A 22,552-nucleotide genomic window follows, 5' to 3' on the forward strand; every position below is an offset into this window, starting at 1 on the left:
TGTGGCATAACATTGATTACAAAATAAAATTTTACTTGCCCCCTTCCTTATTTCTTAAAAAAATTTAATAAATAAAAAAGCTGGGTTACAGTGAGGCTCTTACAATGGAAGTGATTGGGGTACATTATTTCAAATACTCAATATTTTAAAGTATAGCCACAAGACTAAAACAACATGAGTGTAAAAATTATTTTAGTGTGATACAATCACTTGCTAACCTTTTTTGTATAAAGTTAAAGCCAATTTGACAACTTTGTTGCCATGATGATGTAATGTCAACAAACCCTAAAATGACTATAGCCCAAAGGAATGGCACTATTAAAATATGCATCAACTGCACTGTAAAACATTTTCTATAATTTTAATGAAATAAATTACATATTTTGGAACTGCTATTCAAATCATTATCTTGTCACCAATTTTGGTGGAAAATTCCAATGAAAAATTTACATGGATAACTTCAGCCCCTTGCCTTCCCAGTTCGAGACAAAGGAATAGTTCGCCCAAAAATGAAAATGCTGTCATAATTGACTCACTCTGATATTGTTTCAAACCTTTGTCAAACACAAAGAAGGCTCATAAACATGGAACAGACATCAGAATTTTTACCAAAAATTATTTATTTTACTGAATTATGACAATGTTTTATTTTTTAACTATTCCTTTACAAAAAATCTAAAAATCTTGTCCCCCAATTAAAATTACATAAAATAAATCTCTAACCCCTCCCTCCCTAAAACTTAATTTTAATGTTATATATATTATATATATAATGTGTGCTGAACCTAAAGTTACTGACATTGGCTTTGCAGAGCATCACTTCTGACTTCTGTGTATGTATATATACACTCACCTAAAGGATTATTAGGAACACCATACTAATACTGTGTTTGACCCCCTTTCGCCTTCAGAACTGCCTTAATTCTACGTGGCATTGATTCAACAAGGTGCTGAAAGCATTCTTTAGAAATGTTGGCCCATATTGATAGGATAGCATCTTGCAGTTGATGGAGATTTGTGGGATGCACATCCAGGGCACGAAGCTCCCGTTCCACCACATCCCAAAGATGCTCTATTGGGTTGAGATCTGGTGACTGTGGGGGCCATTTTAGTACAGTGAACTCATTGTCATGTTCAAGAAACCAATTTGAAATGATTCGAGCTTTGTGACATGGTGCATTATCCTGCTGGAAGTAGCCATCAGAGGATGGGTACATGGTGGCCATAAAGTGATGGACATGGTCAGAAACAATGCTCAGGTAGGCCGTGGCATTTAAACGATTCCCAATTGGCACTAAGGGGCCTAAAGTGTGCCAAGAAAGCATCCCCCACACCATTACACCACCACCACCAGCCTGCACAGTGGTAACAAGGCATGATGGATCCATGTTCTCATTCTGTTTACGCCAAATTCTGACTCTACCATCTGAATGTCTCAACAGAAATCGAGACTCATCAGACCAGGCAACATTTTTCCAGTCTTCAACTGTCCAATTTTGGTGAGCTCTTGCAAATTGTAGCCTCTTTTTCCTATTTGTAGTGGAGATGAGTGGTACCCGGTGGGGTCTTCTGCTGTTGTAGCCCATCCGCCTCAAGGTTGTGCATGTTGTGGCTTCACAAATGCTTTGCTGCATACCTCGGTTGTAACGAGTGGTTATTTCAGGCAAAGTTGCTCTTCTATCAGCTTGAATCAGTCGGCCCATTCTCCTCTGACCTCTAGCATCAACAAGGCATTTTCAGCCCACAGGACTGCCGCATATTGGATGTTTTTCCCTTTTCACACCATTCTTTGTAAACCCTAGAAATGGTTGTGCGTGAAAATCCCAGTAACTGAGCAGATTGTGAAATACTCAGACCGGCCCGTCTGGCACCAACAACCATGCCACGCTCAAAATTGCTTAAATCACCTTTCTTTCCCATTCTGACATTCAGTTTGGAGTTCAGGAGATTGTCTTGACCAGGACCACACCCCTAAATGCATTGAAGCAACTGCCATGTGATTGGTTGATTAGATAATTGCATTAATGAGAAATTGAACAGGCGTTCCTAATAATCCTTTAGGTGAGGGTATATACATATACATATACATACACACACTGTATATTTAAAGCCAATGTCAGTAACTTTAGGTTTAGCACACATTCTATAATAAACAACACCTTCCAAAGCACCCTGCTTCACTAGCACAGACCAGAAGAAGCTGGCATACACCCAGCTGAGCAACATCAGACTAAACCTAATCCAACAGGCAGAGCTGCAGACAGGCCTTCAGCTGCTCCCGTCAAGGGCTGTGCCTCATGTCACATACTAAAAATACAGCTCACTCCACCACAGTCTAAACAACTGCACATAGCACTGTGCTATCCTATTAGGAACACTTGTGGAAAGTTAGCAAAATTATCCTCTAATCAGAACTCTGCATACATAGACAATTAAGGTTTCTCTGCTTCCTATGCTTTAGTCGTATATGGAGAGATTGCATTTAGACATAAAAACAAACCACAACTGTGTTTACAACTTTGTAAACAACAAGGTTCCTAATGTAGGCAACCAGAGCTATAGAAAGAGCACATAAATGCACTGTCACACACATTAAGTCAAAAAAACACAATCGAATCTCCCAGGACCAGCTCTTTCCAGAGGAATGAGTCCAGACAGGGTTTTTAATAGCAAACAGGCTGTAATAAATAAAGGTAGCAAGGGGAGCTGGTGCTTTAGCAGCCATAAAACTAACAGCTTCACTACTGTTAGCATAGTCTCCATATCACAGTCTTTTCACACTCCTAACCAGAATGTTATTGTATGGTTCCAATTTGGTTATTTTAATGGGAAACAACTCCTAATTTTCTTGTAACATTTTTTAGGGGGGTGGGGGGATATTTATTTATTTTAGTCAAACTAACAGTGATATTTATGGTATTATTGGACAATTACAGTATGGTAGGTTTTTTAATCGTAATTATCACAATAAGGCCTATGGTATTGTCTTTTAATGTAAAATTTTTATGTTTTGATTAAAAGCCCTCTCATTGCTTCCTCTAAAAATAATTTTGTCCCATTAACTCAAAATAATTGCGGTGGCTAACACATGTTGCTATAGTAACTGTTGCTCAGCTCTTGACACGCATCACTTGGTTTCCAAGCCAACCCCTTCCCCTCTCTCCTTTTGTCTCTCCTGGGAGTTAAAGCATCCACATTCATTAATTTCATTAGTTCACTTCAAACATAAAAAAGTCGATTTGAATTAGACTGAGCTGAAAACTCTGAAGTGTGGAACAAGCTATTTAAATAACATGGAATAATTGGAAATACATTCAGCACGCCTACTTCAGCATCAAATTTGTGAAATTAAGAAACAGAGAAGCCTGTTTCAAGTGACCTATTCTGTAATTTTGTGGTAGGCTCCATCAAAATCAGCATTAGCTCTAGTCAACGTGAACTTTAACTCAAATCTAATTCAACACAAATTAGTCAGCTAGAATCAATTACGATAACTTTTAATAACTTGTAATGTCATGCAGCTGTTGCGGGTAATGGTGTTATAGCATCAAGAAATTGTAAGTTAAATTTGCAGATTTTATAATAGCTATACAAATAAACAAGTTATCTGGTATCCACCAATTACACTACTAATGTAGTGTAATCTAAGAACTATTATAAGATGGTACAGAAGCAGCTCAGTCCTTCAAAATAAAATCGGCACAGTTGTCCTAAGAAGATAATATTAGCTCACAGATTTGGAAACTTGGTGGCCAGCCTAAAACATCCAAATATAACCTTTACGCTATACATTTTGGCAGTACGCTACTGTAATTCACTTACATTCAAACTCTTAAAGCCACACTGTTCAAATATCATGCATCTCTGACCATGCCAGAAAATGTCATTAAATTAAATGGCACAAATGAATAACAGATTTTGGATAAACGGTGGTTTATTACAATCACATAAGGTGTTGACAGATGTTGAACATGTATTACTCAGAACAGAGTCATCTTAGCTGCACTCAAACAAACAGTCCTGTATTGTCTACTTCATTCTTTCAAAAAATAGAATTTAACCTTCTGTCAACACAGAGCAAATCATTATCATCAGCTATCTGACAGTGTAAAAACAAAACTGTGGGTAAGCAAGCAAGTAAATGTGAACAACAAAGAGTGAGTGAGTCTCTACAACACATTTAATCATGCTTCCTTATTCCCTCCCTGTCTTCCTACTGTCCCTCCCACTATCTATACATCACCCCAAACAATCTGTAATTAACATCTCTCTGCAAACCCACAAAACTGTATTCTCCAGTAACTTACACATCAGTCAAAGAAAAAGAACACTTTTAGCAGCAAATAACTCACCTAAGATTAGTACCCAGTCCTAAGCCAGAGAAAGTTACTGAAGAGCGACTAAGTGTGTGACTATTCTTTCAGGCACGCCACTCAAAATTCCTGCAGCAGCAACTTCACACTCCCTCTCTCTTTTTATTTCTCCCTACCTCTCTCTCTCACTGTATTTCTCTCTCTCACACTCTATCCATCTAATCACACAGAGGAATATTCTCAACTGGAGCAGCTCTGAACTATGGAGTTTGTTCCAGACTGACAGGCCTCTTGGTATGACCTCATGTGAGGGTGTTGGCTCAAATAGCAAACACATATGCATCCTTAAGTAGACACGTGTGCACACACACACATAATGACAGATATCCTTTAGTCCAGATCTGTGGTAATCAACAAAGGGTCAGCCATTTAGAGATTCTGAGGCAAGAAGAATGAGTGAAATGCACACAGTCAAAGTTTCTGTCCCTCTCTCTTCCTGTCATTCACACACCTTGTCACTTTCTCTCTCACTTTCTCTTTATCTCTGGCTCCAGCATGTCTTTCTAAATGAGGTGCTAGGCTAAAAGCTTTGACTGACAAGCAGCAAGTGCTCCTCTTTCATCCGTTGTGGCTGCTACAGCTGAGCAGATATAGACAGAAGAGCGAGAGTGGGGGAATTATGACAAAATGAGAATGAGAGAGAACAAGAAAGACAGTTCTTGACATTGAAGGCTACACAGCAAAGCAAAAACTGCAAGCAAAATGGCATAAGATATTTATTTTTTTGTCAGAGAATTCAAAATAAATTTAGTGAGGAATGTAATACAAGAAAATAAAAAAATTCTTTGCAATGGGGTAAAAAAAATAAACTGATTTCAAAATTTAGTGAGGAATGTAATACAAGAAAATAAAAAAAATATTTGCAATGGGGTAAAAAACATAAACTGATTTCAAAGGTTTTCAGATGTCTCTTAAAACAAGACTTAATTTATTATGCCCTTTTACTAATTAAGAAAAAAAATTGCAGTAATGTCTTGCATACCTTGCACTTAAATAGGAATAAACCCACTTAATTACCACTTAAACAGGAGTATTCTTGACTGACATGTGAAGGGCCTTTCTTGCATGTAAAAAAATGCAGATGCAGCTAAATGAACATCTAGGGTATGTTTACATAGAAAAACAGTGCAGGTGGATGCAAAAACACGTTTAGTGTGAACAGCCCCTATGACGACCAAACACTGTTTGAAAGACAAAAGTCTGGCTAAGCAAAACTAACGCCAAGGCATTTCAAGTGTAGTTGAAAGTGAATTGATGCTCCATATTGATGCTAATTAATTTCAAATGTGTTTCTAAACAGCCATGTGGTAATATTGTAAATATTAAAATCTGTTACATGTTATCAAAACATCTAATTATTTAATCCAGACAATCATTTAACATGGACATTTAAAAAAAGAGATGCCCCCAACTGCACTGCATGACCCTATACTTCAATGAATGATGTCATTCTCTTGATCCTAAGAGAACTATTATTGCATGCTGTAGTCTAAATGCCTTTAATCAACCATATGTTAATCTGAGGTTGTAGGTACCTCAGGTGACCTGTTCAATTCAGGCCATACCAAGTACATTTTAATAATTGGTGCTTATCTTCACTAATAGTCAGACATAATGAGAAAGTAACTCTGAAAAGAGACTGCATTTACCCCTTGACGACTTACGAAGCTCAAGAAAAGTGGTTGGTAACAGCAGCACTCTATAGCAAACCAATATTTATAAGAAGTTATTTCAAGTAAATACAGTACAGTTTTTTGTAGGTCTCACCTGCAGCCTGGTGGCTCTTCTGGCTGCTCAGTCGCAGGTGGAATACTCTCCTCAGTCACAGGGGGAAAAATCTCATCAGTGGGGGTTTGGAATTCTAGTTCAGCTTTAGGAGAAATGAGTGTCCCAAAAGGTCTAGAGAGGAAAATAAACAATGAGAGTAGATTAATAAATTTTTATCACTGTTTGTTTCAAAGCAACGAATTCATCAGTGACTTACAGCCTGCACGTATGAAACTGTATGTATTGGTTCCCAAATATGAGAAGCCCAGTGTGTATTTGTACGTGGGTATGAAACAATTCTTTCCTGGACCAATGGGCATGAGTTGATGGCACTGTTGAGGTCACTCTCAGGAGATAATAGGCTGTAGTACTTTCACTTGGCTCCATTTTCACTCAAAATGTCACGTGACCATAAGGTACTATTACAATAACATGCTCTGTTTACAGTCTTGTCAATATTAGGGTCAACATTCTACAGTATGTTCAATTGATTCTTTAAGGGATAGTTTACCCAATTTTGTTATAATTTACTCACACTCATGTTGTTCCAAATCAGAATGACGTACTGTCTTCTGTGGAACAAAAAAGGTGATGTTGGGCAGAATTTTAGGGACTGACAGCCTTACCATTCACTTTCACAGCATCTTTTTTTTCTCCATACAATGAAAGTGAATAGTGACTGAGGCTGTCATGCTGCCAAAAATCTCCTTTTATGCTCCGCTACACGAAAGAAAGTCTTACGTGTGTGGAACAATGCAAGAGTGAGTAAATCATGATATCATTTTTTTATAAACTATCTCTGCATTGATAATTCTCATCACATGCTATATAAAAAGTTATTTCACTTCTAAAGTATGAGTTGTGTATGCTCTTCATAACAACAACTGAAAATGTAAATCCAACAATTGTATATATATATATATATATATATATATATATATATATATATATATATATATATACATATATATATAATTTCTTTAAAGGGATAGTTCACCTAAAAGTGAAAATTCTCCATCATTTACTCACCCTCATGCTATATGTGTATGACAAAATGAAGATTTTTGAAGAATATCTCAACTCTGTAGGTCCATTCAGTGGAAGTGATCTATATGACTCCAGTGGTCCATGTATTCAGAAGTGATATGATAGGTGAGGGTCAGTTAATCTCCACTTTTGCGCAGCCTCAGACAGTAGGCGGATGAATTTGAAAGTCAAAGTAACTTACACACCAGAATGTGGAAGTGAAAGTGAAGATTTACAATTAAAAAAATGAATTAAATACTGACCCACACATATCATATCAATTTAGAAGATATGATTTAACCACTGGATTCATATGAATAACTTTTATGCTGCTTTTTCCTTTTTGGGCCAACTAAATTCATTCTTGCTGTCTGGGCCAACAGAGCTGAGATATTTCTAAAAGGCTTCATTTGTGTTCTGCAGAACAAAGAAAGTCATACACATCTGGGATGGTATAATTTTGGGGTGAACTATCCCTTTAACCTCTTTCTTTTAATTTCATCACAAATAAAATAATACAACATTTAAAAAAAAAAAAAAAAAAAGCTGCGGTACCTGTTTTCTGCAGATCCACAGGGTATATCATTTCTTTGCTCTGGAATGACCTGAGACATGGAGGCTGTCGCTTTAAGAGCTCCAAGCCAATCAGAACTAGAGTTGACATCTGACTTCTCAGGTACAGAGATTACACTTGGGCCTTGGATGTCTGATCTGTCCTTAACTTGGAATCCCAGTGCTGTTCCAGAGCCTGAACCCAGCAACTCATCTTCACTTTCTGAAACCTTGCTAGCTTTCTCTTTGGCTTCATTGTCATCTTTCTGTATTACATTTTCTATTAGAACAGATCTTAAATGTTCAATAGAACTATCTGCTGTGTCACTATTTTGCTCACTGCTCATTTTTACTATTTCTTTAGTGGCTCCAATTAGAGGTTGGATAAAAGACCTAGTGGTCTGCTGACTAAACTGTTGATTGATGGCAGCAGCCTGTTTTAGTTCTGTCTGTGTCCCATCAGTAACTTCTTCTGCTGGTTGGTCTATGTTACTGACTGATGGTCCATCAGGGAGAGATGAAGAGTGCTCCTCCAAGAGAACTGCCAATTTGCTCTGATTTTCTTTATCTTTGGATCTGCTCTCTTGAACAACAAACTCCAAAGGCTTAGAATCAACACCTTCAGTAATTTCTATGTGACTATTTTCAATGGACTTATTCTCTTGTTTGTTCATCTCTTCTTTATTTCCCTCCACCATTTTTCTCTCATTTGATACAACGTCTTGTTTCATAGGACCAGTTGTGTTTTTGGTGCTAAAACAAGTGCTTATATATTGTAACTGCAAGAGAAGCTGTTCAGAACACTGTGTATCCTGCTCATCCATGGTTTGGATACCATCTGGGAATTGCTCTGACAAATGCGTATTAGGCTGCTCCAACCACAAGGCTGCTGTCTCAGACTGGGGAGCAGAATTAAGAGATGTGATGTGCTCCACTGGGCTACACAAACCTAAACTTTCTACATCATAAGCCTGCTGCACACTTCTCTCTAGTTCAACTTGAATATTTTCCTGGAGCACAGGGGGAAAAGAAGAGTTTGTGGTGGTGGTGGAGGGCTGCCCATCAGAGAGCTGAGAAGCAGACTCTGTTTCATGCTCAAACTGAGAAGTTCTTGGAATAGACATCTGTGCAACATCATTCAATGAATCTGGTCTGATCTCAGTGTTTCTGATGTCTCCATTGGTAATAAAGTCAAAACATTGCTCCTCTGAGTTTCGTCCAGATTCATGGTGTGAGATGATAAGACACACAGAGAGCCCACTTGAGTGATTTACAGGAAGTTCTGAGGATTTCTCAGTGCCAGGGATTTCGTTCCACAAATTCCCATGCTTATACGCACTAACCTGTGATTTGGTACATACAGAACGTTTACTCTCACATTCCTGTGATTCTGAGATTGCAGGCTCTTTTGTTTCTGAAGCTTCTATAACCAGGTTGACCGCTGAATTTTCAGTAGCAGCCAATGCATTGACTGACATCACATTCTCCTGTTTTTCCACCTGCTCTATTTGGTTTGAGTTTTCTCTTGAAGTACTTTCACCGCAAACAGGAAATGGGCTCTTCGTAGAATTTAGATCTCTTGTTTGAACACTCTGCTCTTCATTCTGTGGACATATATTGTCGACAATAACACCTCTGTTCTTACCTCCCTGCAGTGTGGGACTGTCTGATGTGTTGTTTAAGGAATTTTTAGGTTTTGCACTACAGCACACAGTCCTTGACTCTTGCTTTTTACTTGCCTCAGCATATGCATAATTTTTGGCCTCAGCATTTGCTAAACCATTGCTTTTATCCTTAGATACATCCACACTTAATACTACTTCTGGGGCACTCATAAACTCCTGTTGGCACTGAAGCTCATGGGGCTGTGAAAACACCAGATGAGTTTTACTCAAGTCCCTTTGATCTTGTGTGTGATCTTTCTCAGATAAAGTTTTCACAGCCGCAGACAGGTTCCGATCCATGGTCATTTTATTAGGTGCCGCTTTACAACCCAGAGCCTCTTCATTTAATCCTTTGGAGGTTAAACTAGGATCAGACACAGGTGTTGGCTCTACATTTTTTTCATTGAATTCTTTTTTCTCTCCAATGTCATTTTTTTCTCCTGATAGCTTGCAGAAATCTAAATTAATTGACTTCTGATTCTGTCCTTCCGTTTTATCAGTGTTTTTTTTCGCAGCAGTCTCGTCGTGCTCTTGAGAGATATTTACTCCTTTTCTGCAGTCTTTCTGTTCTTTGCATGTATTTTCAACTTGTTCCTTCCTTTCTTTCATCTTACCATTTGTTTGCTTATTCAATTCATCCTCTAAATCATCAGGTTCATTTTCAGCACTGGATTTAGCTTTTTGTTCCTCAGTCTCCTTCGCAAACTCCGCACCATGCTCTCCTCTCTTTATCTGCTCAAAATTGTCATACGTGTCTTGATTCCTTTCCTCGTTGTCTACAGGCACATTATGAACTGGCTCCTCAGTCTGAAGGGTCCTACACTGTGTGATGAAATTGTCCTCCAAGTGCATCAAGAGCGAGTCACAGTTGATAACGTCATTGTGACTTTGTTGTGGTGTCAAAGTGGAGTAACAATCAAGTGACTCCTCAGCACAGGTTGTTTCAAAGGAGCCTGGCTTTACTGAAGAAATGTGTATGTTTTTAACAGACTGTAAAACTCTGTTTAATGGTGTTGAACATACATGCCCAGAAAGATAATTTGATGGTAGTGTCGCATGCAGTTTAGGCTCAGTCTTTTTGGATTTAAAAGCAGAGGGATTTTTATCACCATAGAGATGAGCAGAGAGCAATAGAGACTGGTCTTCTTGCTCTTGGACTTGTCCTGAGGTGTTGACCTCTGCTACAACCTTTGTAGGTGCACTGCTTAAATCTTTTTCATTTTCAGAATTTAAATGCCCCCCTCTCTTCCCTTTTATAACAATGGCCAATTCTCTAGCATCCTTAGATGTCTCACTTTCTTTTCCATTTGCATTTTCATCTGGATTCTCTGATTCTATGAGAGAACCACCTGCCTGTTCTGATCTGCCAGATGTAAACAGACCCTCTGGAAAGGATTCAGATGCAGTTTCATGTGCAGAGACACCAACAGAGTGGGTTGAATCATTTGCATCTTTCTGCGGATACATTTTTTCCTCTGCAATAGTCTTTACAATCTCTGTTTCAGAATCACAAAAACTCTTAATACTGCATTGCTCCACAGTTGCTGCTACAGCAATATCACAGTCATTAATGGACTCACAGTGACTCAGCATTGGGCCTGGATCCTTTAGTACAATGACAGACACATCCTTGGCATTACTGTTTGTGCTTTGTGCACTGGTGAAGGAAGTATCGCTTAGTGCTGGAACTGAAGTCTCTGTAGCAAGAAGACAGGTGACCGTTATGCCCCCAGCATCAACTGCATCACTTTTCATCACTCCATCACTGAGTTGTGAAACAGTCGGACAGGGTGGCTCACTTGAGGACTTATCTGCTTTTGACAGAACTTGCATATCTGAGGTTGAATTAGGCTGCTCATTGTTTGATTTTTGGTCTGGTTGAGATAAACACATAGTGCTAATTGTGCACATGCTGTTTGTGTTTGAAGCCTCTTCTAGAGAGATGGAGATGGTTTTTAACTGTGACTCATCATCACATCCATATTTTTCTGGCTTTGACTCATTCTCTTGATTTTCTGAATTACCTGAACACATGTTTTCTATATCACCTATTTCAGCCAACACACATTCCATTGACTTATCAGTCTCTGCATCCAGTTTTTCTATTGTTGTAAGTGACACTTCTGTATATCTCTGTTCATCCCCTTTATACATAGTGATATCATACCCCTCATAAACCACAGAGGAACTTTCATCCTCTTGTAGAGAAACATTTTGAAGTATAATACTATTCTCCCCAGTGGATGCATACTCATTTGTTTCAATTATACGGATCTGAGAAACATTCAAAGATTCTTTATTTTCTTGTCTCAACTTGGTAATTTCTTCATTACCCACAATTTTTGTAGTAATGCTGGCGCTCTCACCTGCAGCTGACTGCGATTTAAATGTAACTGGATTGCTTGTGTTCATGTCAGCAGTTTCATCTGTCACTTTTCCACTTTCTTCCAAACCAGCCATATTTACATACACATTTTTCACAGTATTCTCATCTTGCCCTTGAGTATTTATATGTTCTCTGCTGTCCTTCTGCTCTTTAAATTCCTTTTCTGCTGGTTCCTTTTTCTCTTCTTCCTTCCCCATTTTTACCTTGTTTCCTTCTTCCTCAAAGGCGAAAGATTCATTTTTGGTGTCGGATTTCCACCCCTCCATTCCTTGCAGGTCACTGGCTCTCTGTCCTGTGGTTGGGTCTGTCTGAGCAGGAGGTGCTGTTTTGCAGATGCTTAAAAATCCCTCAAAGTTGAAGCTGGTCTCTTTTACTGGGTGATGTAGACTCTCAAACACCATCAGTGGGGGAAGAGAGGCACAATCAGTCATCATGCATTTTAACGTTGAGCTTCCCATGTCTTTTGTTGATGTAAGCCTTTTAACTTTGATACAACTTTCAGCGATATCCCTCATGTTCAGCTCTGGCTCAAATGACTGACATAGGTCTTCACTTGTAGGATTTGTTTGTTGTTTTTGCCGTTGTGGCTCTATTTTGATGGATGTGTCACTGTTTGTGATTCCAAATTTCGAATAGCTTACTACTTGTTGATTTCTGGATTGCGTTGCAAGATTTTCACTTTCCGAAGAGGCGACTGGTGGAGGTGATCTATCACTGCCTGGCAAGTCCTCTCCTGATGCGTTTTGGATCTGATTGTCTCTATGTGCTGCTGCTGTTTCCATAGAGTTTAAGTGGGAATGAGGAGGGGGTGGACTGATGGATTTGCAGTCGCTTATTCTGTTGACGGCCAGAGGAAACAGGGCTGTGTCAGCTGTGTCTGCTATGACAGGAAGGATGAGGTCATTGTCGTCTTGTCTTGCCGCTGGTGATGCTGTGATGCAGTGGGATGGACACGTCTCAGTCTCTGTCAGTGACACCCTGCCAGCATCGGCTGCCTTCTGTGCTCCTCCTCCACCTTTTTCTTTCCAATCCTCCTCACGGTGTCCTTTTCGTCCCTCTAATGATCGGAAACTGTCCACTTTCCAATCACAAGTTCCCAGGACACCCAGATATGAAGTGGTGATCAGAGTGTTGTCCTCCGTGCTGACTGAGCATGTATCGTTGTTTCCGGCAAGTGAGAGCATGACAGGGAGACCCCCTCCCTTCCCTTTACTCTCCGTCGTGTTATGTGGCATTTTGTTGCTATGGCTCTCTGCAGTCGTTTCCTCTTTCTCATCCACTCTCTGAACAGGTGAGTTTATTATCTCTGGGAAAATTATCAAGGTGCTTTTTTGTCTCTGTGCTGCATTAATTTCACTCTCTGCCCCTCCAATGCAGGGAAATTCATCTGTTTCTTGCAGGTCCATAACTATCACTGACGACTCTCTCTCTGCTGCTTGTGCTGTTAATACAGCACTTTGGTATGCATTTCCTCTCCTCTTCTCTCCATCGCATTCTATCGTTTCTGGCTTTGTGGGTGTTGTTTGTGAAAAGGTGGTTGAAGTGGACTCTGCTGAATCTTGTTCAAGGGCACTCTCTTCCTCCACCTTCTGATGTGAATTCTCCCACACTGGTGTGTGTGTGTCAGCTTCACTGCCTGAAGGAAGTCTATTCCCTTGCTCCAGTGGACATACGGGCTCATGTCCATGAGCAGTTTTAGCTTGGCCAAAATCAATCACAACAGCAGATGCACTGGACACATTTTTTTCATGTTTGTCTTCCACTATCGAATAGTGGTTGTGGTGTATGATTTCAATCTCTGATATTGATTTGTAGGATCCATCTGTCCTATACTGGTCATTGTGTTGCTCAAACCCCTGTGGAGAGTGCTGTATTAGGGCGGGTGGACCCCCAGACAGGGAAAGATTAGCTTGGTTATTCTCAGGTTCTGGAATTGGGGAGCAGATGGGGTGTTTACACTGATGAATCAGCTGTTCTGGGAGTCCTAAATCCTGTCTTTGATGTTCAGGGCATGATCCAACTTTTGTGTTTGTTTCTATCTGTCCACTAATCTGCCTCTGTGTCCCTGACTCCACTTGTGTCTGTATGTATGGTCTTATTTTTGGTTCTAAGTGCAAGAACGTTTCATCAGCATGTTTATCAGTATGTGTTGATGGTAGTGAATCACTAATTAACTGACCATATGTCTCTATTTTCTTGAATACATTTGTGTTCTGAATAATCTGTGTATCTTTTGCAGAACTAATTTGTTCTTCGTTCACAGGATTTGCCTCTTGAATTACTCTAGTTTCTTTCAAGGATGTATCTGCGGAAACATAAATTCTGTCTGTGTCTTTGAATTCTTGTGTGCTCTCTAGGGTGTATATCACAGCACATTTATCTGGTATTGACTGGCCATGGGTAAATGTGTCTGTTGCTGCATCAGTCTCAGTTGTTGTTTCTATACCTGTACTATGTACCGTTGGTTGGTCTGGTATATTATCAACTTTGTCTATTTTTGCCTCTAACTCTGACATTTTTTGCTGTTTCTCCTCTGAAAGTTGGCTAGCTTCCTCACTGTGGCTTTCTTTAACATCATTATTAATATCCTCAGCTCTGACTGCAATTGTATTGCTTTGCTTTTTTCCCAGTATATAATCTCTGAAGCTGAACACCTCCTCTTCACTTGCTGATGAGTCATTTGTGAGCGATTCATCATTTCCATGGCAACCTCCATGAGAATCTTCAAGTTTATGTAACGGTGAACCGGTTTCAAACTTCTTGTTTTGTTCACTTTCCTCATCAGTTTCAGGAAGGGTAACTGAGATACATTTTTCCAGATCATCTTCACTCCATGTGTCTGCATGGGAGGACATACCAAGTACAGCAATTTTGTCCTCACATTCCTTCAAATCTTCCTGCAGCTCATAATTCATCAATTCAGTCAAAGGCATGAGGGATGGAACATTTTGCTGGGTGCTAGAAAACTGGGCCTGGGGTTCACTTGAGCTTCCATTAGAAACGGGGTCACCATCATAGCTATTCAGGGTCACCAAAAAAGAGTGTTGGAGACGTTAGGGTGAATCTGCTCTGAGCAGCATTCAGGTGTGCATTCCTCACTGCAAGCCAAACACTTCATTCCACCTCATGCCAGAGACAATATGAGAGGTCATGCATGAGTACAATTAAATCCTTTATAGAAATGTTATTTATTACCCTTCATTACCTCTAAAACCAAAGCAACACATTCTCTTTCATTGGGCAAACCACTTCCTCACCCCATTTGAATTTTGTCTACTCCTCAGTTGTATAATTCTCTTGCAATCATGTGTAATTACCAGAGAAATTATAACCAAGAGTCTGGAAACTGCTCAAAACAAAAGTGTTTTAAGTGTTTTAAGTAAGAACCTTCATTGTATTCATACAGACTTGGCAGAGAAATTGCATGCTGTTTTGGAGCATGATTAATACACCAATGCTTTTAGCATCCCTTAAGGGCCTAGTGTAACAGACTTCTACTTATGATACAAGTGCACCAGCCCAACACCTACAAAATACTGAGAAAAAAAAACAAAATCAAGCTTTTTACAGCTTGTTCATGTGCCACGTATTGAAACACAGTCAGTGAGTCACATCCAAATTAAAGCAACAGGGAGGCATTAAGAGAGGACAGCCAGCTTACTCCTTGAGAGGGAAAATCCTCAGGGGACTTATCTCTTATTGGACCACAGCGGTCATGTGATCTGCTAGCTTGATGATATCAAGTAGATGACAACAGGCCCAAGCATCCAGCCTATGTCTTTTTTCAGTAAATGATTATGACAGGAACCTGCCACTCCCATTGAAACGAGGCCAGAAATACATTTAATTACACCCTCTGGCATAACTAGAAAGTGAGACAGCTGTAGGTTACTGCAGTGTAAGGTACTGCAATTATGTGTGCGCGCATGTGCTAAAACATTAGGCCTTTTGGCATGTCTGCATGGGTTACTGCAGCCACTCCCAACTGCGCTGTCAAGCAGTGTTTCCTTAATCACAGTCCTCTTGCCTGTAAATAAAGTTTAAATAATCAAAATAAGCAAATTGACTAAAGGTCAGATTTTCTTTAAATTTAATGCTAATTATATAATTTGTAATGAAAAACAAAACTGTATTAAATTAGTGTACTCAGACTTTTGAACCCCACAGTAAATAAATATGAATAAAAAATATGAAGAGCATAAATATGCAGCTTAATCTACCATGATAAGGCATACACAGTTTATGTCATACTTAGACAGATACTTTTGAGAGAAGCAAATGTGAAGAATACTATTAAAACATGTAAAGTATGAAATGAAGACTTCATCTGTCGGTGTCAGCTATGCAATTTTAAATAGATGACTATGTTGATAGCTCTCTCTCTCTCTCACAAGGAAAAAAAACTGACTCATTCTGAACACACAACAACCACAAATGCACACCACAGTTAAACAAGGTTTTGTGGTAAGAACATGTCTTTTTAGCACTGTATATCTGTCTGGTGTGGTAAGCCATTCACTTCCATATCATGCAAGTGTGTTAAAAAAAGCCATTTCAGCAACCCAGTCACAAATCAACCAGAAACACCACTAGTTTAGTTCACAGCAAACCAACTTAGCCAACTATAATCCATAGATGTTCAACAGACCAAGCTATTTATACACTGGAAAATATACAAATACATATCTATATATATATTCTTAATCTTAAAGCTAGTATTTTTGTCTTGTTTTCCAGTAAAATATTGAAACATGTTGAACAAAACACCCCTGTTTAAATTCTAACATACGGTATAGTGGCATCACTGAAGCATTTTTATTGTGTTTATTTGGAGTCCCACAGACACCCTACACCAACCCCTACCCCTAACTTACATAAATTAACCATGGTTTTACTACAGTAACAATAGTATTGCCATGGTATGTTTCTAGTAAAATCATAGTAATAACAAAATTAAACATGGTTACTATTAACTACTATTAACAGCATGTTACTGTTGAAACTATATAGTTTCCACCAAACACATGGTTACTACAATATTACTACAGTAAAAACATGGTTAATTTTATCCAGATCAAATCCTTCTCTCAACACCCCAACCTTCACTGTGAACCAACCACTGCAAGGAATCTCTTTTATGAATTACTATAAGTAGTATTATAGGAAATATTATGAGTAGAGAGTAGATGAGTAGAAAAGTATGTCAAGGGTTGGGTTTCAAACCCGGATCTCCAGCGAGACTACACATACATATACTGTAATTTTACCCAGAGCTACTACAGCTACGCATGGGATCATAGTTTGTCGTAAAATCATGTGATTCCACAGGACTATAGGAGTGCAAATTGTCACTTAGTTATCTAATCTCTTAATCCACTAAATGTCTAACCCGTTAACCAGTTTAATGTCTCTGGCCCAGCGTGAACATTTCAAATATGCCCACTTTCTTTTGATCAGCAGTTTACTCAAATAAATCTGTCATGGCTGTCTTGAGTTTGGTCTGAGCAGTAGTGGGCAGAGCTAGTGTAAATAGCCTCTGCCATCAAGATGGGTTATTTGCACTTAGTCTAAATAGACACTCCGAAAAAGGCTATATTTCAAGATTCTCTGAAAACAAGTTTGAATATATTATCCAATTTAGCATCAAGAAGAAAATGTATCTTGTTTTAAGGACGTTTAAATATTTTTTACAGGAAAACAGGACTAAAATACTGATTAAGGAAATGATATTGGCAGTGTAACAGCACATTTCAATAATCAAACCCAGGACACAAAATGAAGTAAAAGAGATTTCACCAAAATTAATTTAATTGAAAATCTATTAAAACGTAAATTATTATTATTTAATTATTTTTACCAAATGTAACATTTTCTTTCTAGTTTGATGGGCCATAAGATATTGGTGCTGTGTGCAAGGCCCAGAATCTCCCTGTCTCCATTTTCATTATTTCTATATTACCTCCTTGTGAGGCCCACTACTGGTGGACTGGCCTCCATGTAGTACTGTAAGCCTGCCAGCAGAGGGTTGTCAGTGCCACCCTGTGCCACAGCCTCATTCTTCATCTCACTGCTATACAAATAAACAAATAAATACCATGAGTACAATAAGGGCCACATTATACAGTTTCATTCATCCAGGGGGCTGTTTATTAGGAAACATTTACATGACTAATAGTCGATGCAAGGTTTCATCAAAGTACAAATATTTAAGTCCACTTATTTTTACAACTATCAGGCTGTAGTGATGCATTGTTAGAATCATATATAAAATATGCATATAATACAAACTATTGCCTTCTTTAACATAAATGATATATGATTGGACATGTTTGTATCTTTTTAAAGAAATTTCACCATTCAAGTTATAGGATGGCAGATATTGATTTCTACAAGAATCTGGCAGTATACGAATATTTAATTGTTATAAAATAATCCCTAAACATAAACATAGCATTTACATTAATGCAAATGTATAATATATAATGTCAAGGTCTGTGAACAAGCCTTTTATTGTCATTTGTATTTCCTCTTCATAAAGTCATATTAAACTAGATTAAAAAGTTTGTGGACAATCTTTAGTTTAGCTTGAAAAAGCTTGGTTTGAAAGTTTAAGATAGATAGATAGATAGATAGATAGATAGATAGATAGATAGATAGATAGATAGATAGATAGATAGATAGATAGATAGATAGATAGATAGATGAATGACAAAGAACTATAATAAGTTTAAATAGTAGCTCATATAATAAAATAAAAATATATAAAAAATACTCCAGACGACTATTTAAATCCATATATTCTGCAGCGATTTTATATGTGTGGGTGAGAAACAGATAAATATTTAAATGTTTTTTTTACTATAAATTCTCAATTTTCACTTTCTCCTTCTTCTGTTTTTGGTGATTCACATTCTTCTTGCGTATCACCACCTAATGGGCAGGTGTTATTTAAATATTTAAATTACTTAAATATGTATCTGTTTCTCACCCACACCTATCATATTGTGTCTGAACACATGGATTTAACCACTGGAGTCATATGGATTACTTTTATATTTATCAAAATGTTGGCACCCATTCACTTGCATTGAGAAGACCTACAGAGCTGAAATATTCTTCTAATATCTTAATTTGTGTTCTGCAGAAGAAAGAAAGTCATACACATCTAGAATGGCATTAGGGTGAGTAAATCATGAAATATTCCTTTAAGTCAAAAGTGTGCTGATGATGTCTTTAACTGCTGCCTATCATCTCGCTTGATGTTGGAACAGAGCTATTATCACTTCTTTAATCTCTCTAGATTTTTGTGGAACAGTCTCTAGAATGCAAAACTCTAAAAAGTAGAGATTCTTTGTTTACTGGAAATGTGCATGCAAAACATTTTTTGAAAATTTTGCATCAGACATGAACAACTTTTCAAACGATCTGTTGAAACTTGTTCTTTACTAACTATCTGATGACAGACAACCCTTTGCACATACTCCGTTGCACAGCTTTTCCAAGGAGATATCCTGTGCATTTTGCTCTATGAGCATAAGCATAAGTAACAGAGTAAGAAACAGAGAGAGAAGAAAGAAGATTGCCTACCCAAGTGAGGTTCCCCAGGTCAGATTGAGCTCAGTGCTGAGGTCTATGCTGGGCAGCAGAAAATGAGGAAATTCTAACTCCTCTTTGTCCTCCTCTTCTTTTCTTCCCTCCTTATCTTCTTTGTTAGCAGACACCTGTAGTTCCGCTGTGGCTGAATCTGTATGGACCAATCCGTTCTCTTCACCGGTAGATTTCTCGTTCACTGAGCTCACCTTGTCAGTGTGTACTGCAGCCTGAGAAACACAATGAAGGTGGTGGTGAGACTGCAGACCGGAGAGCCTGGGCTCTGTTTTTAATCTGTGTTTATGTCCACATGTTACTGAGATCAGTAAATCACTCAGCCCAGCTGCTCATATTTAAAATAATTACTTACCACTTATTGTACAAGTTTACGGAGCCCCCGAAGTGACCTGTGCAAAAAAAAAATCTAAGAGACTTTCGCGTGCGCACGTGAAACTTTGCGTGCACGATCTTTTTTTGTAATATATAATAGTGCTAGACTATATAAATACATAGGCCTATAGTATATATTATATATTAGCTGCTAGACTGCCCCGGAAGGTGCGTGCCTCGCTTTGTGTACAGCAAGTTTTTCACCACAGTGAAAATGGTTTTGAAAGTCTAAACGCCAACAAACATGGATTGAGGCGGAATATTTCGTTAGATAAAAACATGTTGTGAATTTTGGAAATATTACATCTATCCTTTTTCAAAACATGTTGACTTTTTGACTTTACAACGCTCTGGATTTATTGGAAATTGGAAACAATCCTATGCAGCCACCACTGGAATCAAAATCCATGAATAAATGAATCTGTTATATTAATAATAAACACCAGGACACGAAATTTTAATTCTAATGAATGTGAAAATGTATTAGTTCATCGACAACCACAGAACTTGCTATTGTAGCTAATTACAGATACAAATTTGATTATTTATATTAAATTATTCTCCTAAAAGGGGGCCCCCTTTTTTGTTCAAGTGAGCCCACTTTTAGGAGAATTCGTTCATAATGATTTTACAGCATACTATTTTCATTATAGTTTTACAGCATTATATTTTTGCTCACAGTAAATCAAATATTGCTTTATAAATCAGTTTTCCCACAGTTTAGCGAATGTTCATATTCTTTATTAACCGCTTTGGCCATTTTGGGTTAGGCCTATATGTGTTTCATACATGTCTAAGGTTTTTACTATGCATTGAAATACAAATTGGTGATGTTTTTATATTTATATTGATTTGTTTTTATTTTACAAAGAGAATAATTTTATATAAATAATATAGTGGTCACCGCCCCTTGAGCAGGCACCCAACAGACTTGACTGCTGCTTTCTACAAAGCCGCCGCCGCGCAGCACCCGCTACTTGGGCCGCTCCCTTCCTGCCGGAACTCCACGCCGAGCTTTCCAAATCATGGAACGCGCCTTTCTCGGCCAGGGTCCGATCCCACGTCTCCACCTCTCTTGCTTCGGTGGACGGCGCCACTGAGAAGGGCTACGCTTCCATCCCTCCGGTCGAGGATCCGATCAGTCCCGCTGCGGCCGGACCACCGCCAAAGCTTCGCCCCCTGTCAGTCCCCTTCCTTCAGGCTACTACAGTGGTAGATTCAGCAGCCAACAAGCCGGTGTTAACGCTCGCTTGCCTGCGCTCAAACGCCATTTTCACGGCGACCCAAATAAATCTGGTAAAGAGCAAGCATGCCATATGTGTAGAAAATGTGCCCACAACCCAGTGTTCACCTCTACACACAAGCATTACACATCCCGTGTCCATACCAGAGAGCAAACATGTCTTATGTGTAGAAAATGTGCCCACAATCCAGTGTTCACCCCTACACACAAGCATTACACATCCCGTGGCCCTATCACGGCACACTCACATAAAGCGGTTACGAACCGCTCGAGTGTTAGGGTTAATAAACGCACCCACGAATCCGTGCGCGCGCCCATTCTCTGGCCGCTCTGTCACACGACCAGCCTTATGTGTAGAAAATGTGCCCACAATCCAGTGTTCACCTCTACACACAAGCATTACACGTTCCGTGTCCCCATCAGAGCACACTCAAAAGCGGTTACGAACCACTCGAGTGTTAGAGTCAATAAATGCGCTCACGAATACGTGCGCGCGCCCATTCTCTGCCCGCTCTGTCACACGGCCAGCAAACACTTCTCTGTATGTAAGTCCCGTGCCCGTGACTATGCTTGCGTATCACTTAACAGACGTGACTCTTTCCCCATTCACCTCAATCGGGAAGTCACTCACAGAACAGCCTGTCCATGCTGTCTGCGAGCAGTCCAGCATAAGCACAGTAAGCGCGCTCACACATTCTGTTCAGCGTGCTGTGTGCGGCAATCAGAGCGATTTGGCCACTCACCCTCTAACATTACGCTTCAAAGCGTGGGAAGATATTCCAGGGATATCCGAATGGGTGTTAAGCACAATAAAACAGGGCTATTTGCTACAGTTCGATCGCCATCCTCCTCGCTTCAGAGCGCGGCTCGAAACTACTGTGAACACGGAAGCAGCGTGCATGCTTCGTTCAGAAATAGCAAACCTTCTGTGCAAAAGGGCCATAGTGAGAGTGCCGCCTCCCCTGAGCAAGTCGTGGTTGTACAGCCGTTATTTTCTTGTCCCCAAGAAAGACGGCGGCCTCAGACCAATATTAGATCTCAGGGTTTTGAACAAAGCGCTTGCAAAAACACTGTTCAAAATGCTTACAACCAGCAAACTCCTCGCGCATGTGCGCCAGGGGGACTGGTTTATTTCTCTCGATCTGAAAGATGCATACTTTCAGATTCAGATAAATCCCCATCACAGGCCATTCTTGAGATTCGCCTTCGACGGCCAGGTTTATCAATACACCGTCCTTCCGTTCGGCCTGTCCTTAGCACCCGTACTTTCACGAAGTGCATGGACGCTGGCGCTCGCACCCCTGCGGAGTCAGGGTTTGCGAATTCTGAACTATTTGGACGATTGGCTGATTTTGGCACAATCACATACGGAGCTTCTGTCTCACAGGACAGTTCTCCTCAGTCATCTGAACAGTTTGGGCCTTGCAGTCAACTGGACCAAGAGCTCACTACAGCCCAGTCAGACAATTTCCTTCCTTGGAATAGAACTAGACTCAGTGGCAATGACGGCTCGCTTATCTTCACAGCGCGCACGCTAACATGGCCTCATCCGCAGCAGTAC

At 39.4% G+C, this 22,552-nt stretch overlaps 2 protein-coding genes across 2 annotated transcripts in view; one reads left to right on the top strand and one right to left on the bottom strand.

Annotated features, from left to right (window-relative positions):
• LOC127618309 (uncharacterized) overlaps positions 1–22,552 on the bottom strand; it is a 94,615-nt gene that overhangs the window by 57,281 nt on the left and 14,782 nt on the right. The window contains exons 4-7 of the mRNA XM_052090691.1: positions 19,356–19,588; positions 17,728–17,838; positions 7,722–14,786; positions 6,141–6,272 (exon numbers count right to left, since the gene is read on the bottom strand). Of these exons, the coding sequence (XP_051946651.1) occupies positions 6,141–6,272; positions 7,722–14,786; positions 17,728–17,838; positions 19,356–19,588 (7,541 nt within the window). The remainder of the gene's footprint in view (positions 1–6,140; positions 6,273–7,721; positions 14,787–17,727; positions 17,839–19,355; positions 19,589–22,552) is intronic.
• LOC127618313 (uncharacterized) overlaps positions 1–22,552 on the top strand; it is a 58,977-nt gene that overhangs the window by 35,512 nt on the left and 913 nt on the right. The gene's annotated exons all lie outside the window — the stretch shown is intronic.

The sequence above is a fragment of the Xyrauchen texanus genome, chromosome 24 (assembly GCF_025860055.1).
Source record: "Xyrauchen texanus isolate HMW12.3.18 chromosome 24, RBS_HiC_50CHRs, whole genome shotgun sequence".
NCBI classification, from domain to species: Eukaryota; Metazoa; Chordata; class Actinopteri; order Cypriniformes; family Catostomidae; genus Xyrauchen; species Xyrauchen texanus.